Raw genomic sequence first — 9,897 nt, forward strand, 5'->3', positions numbered from 1 at the left:
TCGTGTAACTTTTTACAGGGCTCATTTTTGGGCCATTTTTGTTTAGTTGCCTAATGTCTCCCTCCTGTGGTTTTTGAAAGAAATTATGCCATCATGTTCAGGTTTCCAATAGTTAACCAATAACTTTATTTTTTTTAATTGTCTGTGATCATTTCATTATTGTCAGATGTCATTTGCGAACAAAACAGCACTATTTTTGCATAATTTCAAGCTTTTAGCCAGAAATCATTTGCTGCATTTTTCCATCTGCTGATGTTTGATGATTGCAATGATCCGCCACTAGATGGCAGCATTCAGCAGCTCACCTGCATGACACCTGTTTCCAGACTTTTCAATGTTTTTCAAGGTGAAATTCAAGAATTTTAACCCCAATTCAACTTTGGCACATTGGCTTGATTTTTTTAAAAAACATGATAAAAAGGCAATTAGCAATTTAATAAGAAATCACCCAAAACTTTGGAAGAAATTAGTAAAAACTACAAGAAAATGATCAAAATAAATAAAGTGAATAAATAATTTTTTAAAAAGTTTAGAAAAAAGTGCTTTAAAAAAGAATTTAGAATAATCGAGTAAAATGGTAGTTAGTTGTGCTTAGGAAAATTATAAATATAGTTTTTGTTTTAAAAAAAAGCACAAGTAGTTTACCTGGAAATTGGAAAAAATAAATAACCCAAAAATGAAAAAGTTAACTGATGGAAATGACCTCAAAAACATCTTTAAAAATAGAATAATTTAAAAAATAATAATTTATAATTACAATTATTATAAATGTAGTTCTGTACATTTCCCTCCAGCTTTTTAAAAAGAAATTAATTATTGCACTTTGTGGGACCTGTCTCACCAAGTTACTCTTTTTTTTCTTAAAAAAAGAAATCAAACAGATTTGCTCAGGGTTAAAGGTATTAAAGACTTGATAAAGGCGTCCGAATGCAGCACAAGAAAACTGATGTCGATCCAGGTTTCAGAGGGTTACGGCCAAAATCCTGAATTATATAACAGATGTTTTGTTTTGCTCAATCTTAATTCTTAATCTTTATTTAGAAAACTCAGCTCCAGAGCACATTTAATATCCTGAAAAATAATTTCAACATGAAACATAGGCGCTGCTGGTGTAGATCGATGTTGTTTCACGTAACGTAATTTTAAATTTAATCCTCAGTTAAACCTCAGAAACGTCTCTCTTCCGTCATATTTTCCCAAATTTTCTCTTTTTGTTGCCGATTTTTTGGCAGAAAACGCAACAAACAAAAGTCCAAATGCATGCAGAGTTTTATCCAAACGCCGACATGGCCCACTGCTTGACGTCAGTGGGGCATTGTGGGTACTTCTGCAGCGCCTCCATGATCTGGCTGTTGTCCAGCATGAGTCTCATCAGCTGGTACTCCCTCTGAGTTTTGGACGCAACGCTGTCGACCGGCCGGATCAGCTCCAGCTGCTGCAGGTGCTCGAAGGCCTGAGGACGAGCGAGGAGGCGAAAGAGTCAGCCGATGATTCAGAGTCTTTAAATTTGAACATTTTACATCAAAATCGGCACTTAAATGCATCACGGGACACTTTAAATGCTTCATACAGACCTTCATGATGACGGGCTGCTCAAAGTTGTACATGGAGTTCGACTTTCTCTGCAGAAACTTCTTAAACTCTAAATAATTGGACATAAAGAGAAAAAAGCAAAAAAAAATTAAGAAAAAAGTTAATTACACTCTGGCTGATGTTTGATTGGTTTTACTCATAACCAGACTTTTATTTTATTATTATTATTATATTTTATTTATTTTTATTATTATTATTATTATTATTATTATTATTATTATTATTATTATTATTATTATTATTATTATTATTATTATTTTAAATTATTTATTTAATTTTTTTTTTTTAGCATCAGAGGTTCGGGTGCTAAAAATTAAAAGTCAGCCGTCCTGAGTCTTTTGATTGAACAGCCCTCTCGTGTCACTGTGATTTTGAGTTTTAATATCCTCGTTTCTGTCTTTGAAATGTCGCCTTGCGTTGCTTTTCACCGCCAGTTTTCTCCCGTCTGCGTCGTACCGTTGTGAACCATCTGCAGGTTGAACGGCTCTCCTTCGTAGACGTCGTTGAGGTGTTTCATGGCGATGATCAGGCACAGCTCCAGGATGGACAGACCTGCAGAGAGAACGAAGACAGAAATAACAGACAGGTGAGGAACGAGGAACAGCTGCACCGCAAGCTTAAAAGTGCAGCGAGATTACCTGAAAATTAGCAAAATAAATAAATACAGAAGCAGATTCTCTGACCAGCTGCATTTTTTTTCAATATCATAGATAATAAAAAATACATGTTATGATAATAATCACTTCATTTCTTTCATAAATTTGGAAAAAAGGAAATTAGTAACCTTATAAGAAAAAAAAATGCAAGAAATTATTAAAATGTTAAATTCACAGAAAATAAGCAAAAAATAAATTTAAAAAACAAATTACAGTTTTTTAAAAAGAAAAAAAATAGAAATATGAAAATTAATTTTTTAAATTAATTAAAATAAAAATTTCTGTAACATTTTTAAATGTAATTGTAAGAATTATAAATTCACACAGCTAATTTTCACGTCATTTTCTTATTTAAGAAAAAGAAAATAAATCTTATATTCCAGAGGTTAAAGTGCTTGTGAACAGCATCTGATATTGATCCAGGGTCCAAAGGAAATTATCTGATAAAATCTAAAAATAAAAAATGAAAACGAGTATATCATTGTAACCCTAGTTCTAAGTACAGATGATTTCTTGATTTTGAAAAAAAAAATATATAGTTGAATATTTGAAAAAAAAAGAGGATTTTCTTGAAAAGTAGCACATGCAAAAGTGAAAAAAAAAACAAGGAAATGATCTGAAAAAATAAACTTAAATAAATAATTAAAGGGTTAAAAGCAGTATATTTTTAAAATTTCGTTCTGACCATGGAGCATGTTGGCCTTGGCGTCGGTGAAACACAGTCTGCTGGCCTCCAGCAGGTCTGCAGGTGTGACGGCAGGTTTGACCACAGAAACGCGACTCAGACACAACGTCTGGAAATAAAGAGCAACGCATCAGAAAAGTAAATATCACATGCAGCTTTTAACAATGAAATTAATCTGTAACAACAACTGTCCTTCCAGGAAATAACCTGGAAAAAGTGCTTCAAAATGTATAATTGTGGAACATGCTAGTTAGTCGTAATTAGGATTATTATTAATATAGTTTTTGTTTTAAAAAAAATAGTACAAGTAGATTTCCTGAAAATTAGCTAAATAAAAAAATAAGACAAAAATGGGAAAGTTAAAAAAAAGGGGAAAAAATACCTCAAAAAGCTTTAAAATTACAATAAATTTCAAATATATATATATATATATATATTATAATGATTATTATAAATGTAGCTCTCTCTGTAGACATGCAGCTCTAGCAACTGTCCTTCCAGGAAATAATCTGGAAAAAGTGCTTAAAATGAATAATAATTGTGGAACGTGCTAGTTAGTCATAATTAGGATTATTATTAATATATAAGTAACATAAGTAACATAATAAGGGAAAAAAAGAAATTACCTCAAAAAGCTTAAAAATGATAATAAATTTGGAAAAAATAAAACATATTCTAATGATTATTGTAATTGCAGTTCTCTGCCGTCGCCGTGGTCGTCGGATGCAGTGTGTTACGGTAGAAAAGTGAAGCGGTACCAGCAGCACGTGCAGCGAGCGGAAGTCTTTGCTGGAGTTAAAGTGTCTCTGTAAGACGTCCTCCACTGATCTGTCCTCACACAGAGTCTGAAAACAAACACATTATTTGACTTATTATCTGACTCCAGATGTCTGAACTGAGCGAAGATTTTGGACTCGCCTTCACGCCGTCGTTCCAGTCTTGAGCAAACTGGCTGTCGGGGAAGTCGTCCGGGAGGCTGAGCTGCGTCCGGACTCTCCGCAGGTATTGAGCGAACGTCGGGTTGCTGAGCAGGTGGATCTGACGGTGGGAAAACCGCGACTTCACCCGCTTCTCCAGCAGCTCCAGGACATCCTGCACGGAGACAAACACACACAAAATGTTTAAAGTCAAAACTTACCGTGAAAGATTTGGATGGTTTGGGCGATTCTCACCAGTCTGCAGGTGACGCCGACCACAGCGACGGGAGCCTGGGCGGACTGGGACACGTCGAACAGGTTGTAGAGCAGAGTCTGGTTCTTGTGGTGGGCGAACAGGTCGAACTCGTCCAGGACGAACAAAACGGGGCGACTGCTGCTGCGATCGCCTGAGCGACGGAGAGAAGACGGTGTGAAAGCGAAACTGTGAACATGTCTGGCCTGAAACCTTTGAAACTGGACTACATTGTTTTGACGTCTTTCAGAAACATGGAGAGAAGGCAACAAGCAACTTAACAAGACACCTCCCAAAAATATGCAAAAAATTAGTTTAAAAAATTACATAAAAAAAGGTTAAGAAATATTTTTTTAAAAAACAAATCTAAAATGTTATTTTCCTTAAAAAAAATGCAAAAAAAAAATAGTAGAAAAAATACATAAAAATAAGCAAAAGAAATATTTAAAAAAATAAAACGAATCTAAAATGTTGATTATTTTCCTTAAAAAAATGCCAAAAAATAGTCAAAAACAGTACATAAAATAAGCAAAAGAAATATTTTTAAAAAATCTAAAATGTTGATTATTTTCCTTAAAAAATGCAAATGAAAAAATGAAAATAAAGTACATAAAATAAGCAAAAGAAATATTTAAACAAGAAACAACTTTAAAATGTTGATTTTTTTAAAAGTGTATTAAAATGTTAGGTTTTTCTGTGACATAATTTTAAAAAGTTTTTATAATCATTAGAAATATAGTTTATAATTGTTTTTTTATTTGACAATTTGATCTTTCAAAAACATTGAGAGAAGACAACAAGAAACTTAACAAGACACCTCCCAAAAATATGCAGAAAATTAGTAAAAAGAAATTACATAAAAATAAGCTAAAGAAATATATATACATAAAAAAAACTAATCTAAAATGTTGATTATTTTCCCATTTTCTCATTTTCTCACCTTTCTTTAAAGCCTCCAGCAAAAAAGCCAGATTCTCTGCAAAGCTTCCCTGAAATGAAACAGAAGCAGGTATTTAGAGTAATTTTATTACATTATTAATCATAAAACTGTTAATTAAACTTTATGCAGATACTCACAAACACTTTGTCACCAACGACGTTTTCCAGGTGGAGCTGCCGCGTTATTTCTTTCAGCGCTATTCTGTCGTCCGTCTGCAGGAGACCTTCAGCAAACAGGCAAGAAATACTTTTTTTAAATATATATAATATACAATTTCATATATTTTACTCATTTTATAGTTCACATATTGATTTTTTTTTTTATGAAAAATTATGTGAAAAGGTGCATCTGCAAAACTGAAAAAGGTTATTATAAATTTTAATCGTTAATTTTATTTTATTTGAAATCATTTAATTGTAGAAAAATATCCCAGATCCCGTTTTATATTTAAAATTCCTTTTGCTGTTATAATACCATAGATTTTTCCTCTATAATAAACCCAACTCCCTGTAACAAAGGGCTAAGAAAAAATAAATAAAAAAATAAAAAATAATAATAATAATAAAATAATATGGGTAAAATACCCATTTTACATTTAAATTTATCCCTGCTATTTTTTTCTTTATCCCTTTGTTACAGGGAATTATGCTAAATAAATAAATGCAAAATACAAAATACAATAAAATAAGAAACATATGCTCATACATAAATTTAGATAAATTAATCTTATTATTATTTGTACTTTGAGTCTAAAAATCTGTGTTTCTGTGTGATTGCTATATTGCTATATGCCATGTTAATATATAAATATATGTGTATATACATAGAAATGCATTTCATTATATTTGAGTCTGGAAAAATCTCTTGTTTATGTATAAACGCTGGCAAAATATCTTCTGCTGTCGTAAGAAATCCAGAAATTTAGGTTGTAAAATCAGTTTGGTGTAAAATCCGAGCCGTTACCATTGAGATGAACCTGCAGCAGGTTTTTTTCTGCCTCTTTTTCCTCCATCAGGTCTCTCAGCACACACTTGAGCAGCTGCAGACACAAAAACACAGACAGCATCAGACAATGCAAACCTCCGAGGACTTAAACACACTTCCAACACAATTCTTCATCTTTTTTTCAGACATTTTAAGCCCATCTGAAGCACGGCTGCAGAGGCTCACCATTGTTTTTCCTGCTCCTCTGGGACCCACGATTAGCACCGAGTTACTCTCCCCGTGGACGGCCGTCCGCTTCAGCAGCTCCAGGAGGTGTCTGCAAACACAGTGTCTTCACTACAATACCCACAATGCTCCTCCATAATGAGCTCTAGTTAAATTGCACCAGTCTGAGTCGGTAACAGCTTCATTTAAGGGGTATAAATGATGAAATCCTCGGTGCTGGAGGAGGATTTCACTCCACGGAGAAACACCTGCGAGGCTCCTGTTGTGCTCCAGTCAGCTGGGAGCTTTCCAGCCTCCAAACTGGGACAGCGCTGTCAGCCAGGTAAGACTGAACTGGGTCAATGAGACTCGCTCAGACTCCCAGGTCGTCCCTTTATCACACATGACAAACCCAACGCAGGTTTTATTTAGAAATTCATGGATTTTCCTTTTATTTTGTGGCTCTTTTATTCACGTTGGCCCTTCTAACGACACCGTCTCCCATTTTAAAGAAGGTTTTTGTTCACAGTAACATCACAACACTGGAGTTTAAAGAATTAATCGATTAAAAAAACATTTTTTTAAAAACAGTTTCATTTATTAATTTAATTTTTTGAGTATTTGTTTCCCAGCAGAAACTCTTAAAATCTATGGCTATGGTCAATTATTATTAATTCAATTATTAATTAATTTTTTGAGTATTTTTTTTCAGCAGAAACTCCCAAAATCTATGGTTATGGTCAATTATTATTAATTAATTTTTTGAGTATTTTTTTCCAGTAGAAACTCCTAAAATCTATTGTTATGGTCAATTATTATTAATTCAATTATTAATTAATTTTTTGAGTAATTTTTTCCCCAGCAGAAACTCCCAAAATCTATCTTTTTTAATTCTTTTTTTTTTCGTTAAATATAGTTTTTTTTTTTTTGGGGCTATTGTTTGGACTGAAAAGCAATATAAATATGGCACTTTTCATGATTTTTCTGACATTTTTAGAAGAAACTACGGCTGCACAATATGAGGAAAATATACAATAATGCCACAAAATATAATAAGCCGATATTAATGCAGTAGACAAAGTGCAATGTGTCACAAGTTGACATTTTAATAAAAAAAAATTTTTTAAGATATATTGTGCAGCCCGAGAAAAACCAATAAGTCAATAACTGTTAGCTGCAGCGCTTAAATAAAATATCAAAGATATTTAAAAACATGTATTTTAAATAAATAAAATATATAACAAATAAAAAACTGAAAATCTAGATGTAATGGTAACATTATATTGTATTTTTTGGCTACATATTTAAAATGTAAAAATTTAGATCAATAAAAGATGAAAAGTCACCTCGACACACATCAAAATAAATATTTTTTATCCGACATTACATCAACCTACTTGTGCTGAGCCTCCACTCCCTCCAGCCTGTCGGGGAGCTGCTGATGACAAAGACGCTCCCTCAAAATCTCCTGAACCTGAAAAATAAATAAAACATATTACAGCAACACATCACTGTGAAAAAGTTAAAAGAGATGAAGTTGTGTTTGCTGATACACACCTGTGTGATGCATTCTCCCACCGGCAGGTGAACAGCTTTTGTTTTCCTTTTACTCATGGTGCTAAAATGCAAAACATGACAAAGTCAATGGTTAAAAAAAGCATCTGTGGGGCCCAAAATGTGCTGCAAGGGTCCTTAATAACATGAAAGAAAATTTAAAAAAACACTTCAGTATGTCTAAGCAGCACACAATGACAGTAATAATATCAAAATGACTGTCTAGATCCTACTTTTAACTTTATCGATTCACGACCAGTATGTCATCTCATGTAGATGTAAATTCTTTGGAAATAACGAGTCTGCACCAAACTCCTATCTAGTTTTCGTCAAAACACTATGATCTCGCTTTGTGACATATGTGCATTTATGGTGTGACAGTATATAAACTCTACAATAATGCGGTTATATCACCATTAAATTCGGCATACAGTCGATGCAACTCGAACCCTGTGTTTGAATACAGTTTCCACTTTAACAGCGGCCTCTGAGTGTTTCCGACATGACGTTAAAATCTGGACAGTGTAACCAGATCTGTGATGTTTTAGTGGATGGTGTATATGCCGAATTATAAAGTGACTCGGTAATGTGCAGAAGCGATCGTAAGTTGTTTTCAAGCTGCATTAATAATCCCCCAAAAGCAGAGAAGCATTAATTTGAGATAATGTATGAATGGAGTTTGGTCCCGTTTGCTCTCCACGCTGAAGTGAACGCCACGCGCTCGTTAGCACGCTCCGTCTCAGCGATCTTCTGTGATTATTTACTCAGATTAATGTTCGTCTGTTTAACAATGTATACACCCAAAATAATAACTTTACATACCTGGAAAATGAGCAGTAATTCACCGACTGAGAGGTCTGAATCTTCGCGGGAATCCGGCTCTGCCAGCTATGACGACTTCCGGTTTTGGCAGATTTTTCGGGTCCTGATTGGCTGAGATGGAATTAAAAAAAAAGAAAAAGTAGAAATGCACTGTCACCTACAGCATGAGCAATAATAATAATAATATTAATAATGATATATTTCTATAGAGAGAATAAAATATTTTATTGTACATTCATATATAAATATTCTATATAATAATACTCATATTACTGGTACTACAAATAATTATATATTATTTAGTATTATATTAAAATATTTTGTTATACATAATATGTAATAAAATATAAATATTAGATATAATAACTAATTAATAATGATAATTAATTATGTAAGTTAATATATTTCATTATTAATATATGTATGTAAATGTTATGATATTTTGTAATTAATTACTAATTATTATCATTATACATATTTAATAATAATGCAAATACTAATAAAACAATAACGACAATAAAAATATGAAATATATTGTATACGCAACCAAAATGATTCATATTTTTAAAAAAATTAAATTATATATACATTTATAATATTATACAAATATTATATGTAAATAATCACAAAATAAAATATATTTAGAAAAATATATATTTAAAAATAAAAATAAATTAAAAATAAATATTTAAAAAATATTACTAAAAGTGGCAAGCAATGCAGATTTTGCTCATTTTTTATACTGCTATTTTTTAGTATTGTTACGAGATATTTATAGACTTATAAATGTTTTGATCCATTTTTAATTTGTCTTTAAAACATATTTTAAATGACACGTCCTTAAGCATTTTCAGGCATCTGACCCCCCAACAAGTACAGTAACACCCAGGTTTACAGTTAAAATATTTAACACCATACTACCTACATTATACACCCTTCTATGTTGAATTTATCCCGCCTTTATGTATCCTGCCCTGCAAACATTTTTGCTTTCAAACAAAATCCACTCAAGACTCAATAAAAAATTTGAATTTGAGAAAATCATCTGCGTGATCCTGACCAATTTTGGAGGTGTGATGAATTGCATTTAAAAAGATGACACTGATTGCCCTAACAGAGGCAATTATACGTAATTAAAAATTTGATTTTTAAGCCATAACTGCCACCGCCGCTCAGATCTTGATAAAATTAGGAGGGATGGTTCATGTGAATGGCTGCATAACATCTTTTATTCCCTCACAACGATGATGGAGCTCTGGAGATACTTAAACGCTTCCTGTGGCTTTTGGTTGACTGATGAAAAAAGCACAATAAACCACCAGATATCT

The 9,897-nt window shown here is 32.5% G+C and overlaps 1 protein-coding gene across 1 annotated transcript; it reads right to left on the bottom strand.

Annotated features, from left to right (window-relative positions):
- Window positions 1–1,019: 1,019 nt before the first annotated feature.
- orc4 (origin recognition complex, subunit 4) lies at window positions 1,020–8,680 on the bottom strand. The gene is made up of 14 exons (XM_088074770.1): window positions 8,570–8,680; window positions 7,751–7,811; window positions 7,591–7,667; window positions 6,215–6,305; window positions 6,008–6,083; window positions 5,182–5,267; window positions 5,045–5,093; window positions 4,107–4,258; window positions 3,853–4,026; window positions 3,693–3,779; window positions 2,935–3,043; window positions 2,050–2,145; window positions 1,575–1,642; window positions 1,020–1,453 (listed from the first exon to the last, which is right to left on the bottom strand). Exons 2-14 carry the CDS (start codon window positions 7,805–7,807, stop codon window positions 1,271–1,273), a joined length of 1,305 nt encoding a protein of 434 aa, XP_087930896.1. The 5' UTR covers window positions 7,808–7,811; window positions 8,570–8,680; the 3' UTR covers window positions 1,020–1,270.
- Between the last annotated feature and the right edge of the window lie 1,217 nt (window positions 8,681–9,897).

This window comes from Plectropomus leopardus, chromosome 24, assembly GCF_026936395.1.
Source record: "Plectropomus leopardus strain MGB_pleo_1.0 chromosome 24, ASM2693639v1, whole genome shotgun sequence".
NCBI classification, from domain to species: Eukaryota; Metazoa; Chordata; class Actinopteri; order Perciformes; family Serranidae; genus Plectropomus; species Plectropomus leopardus.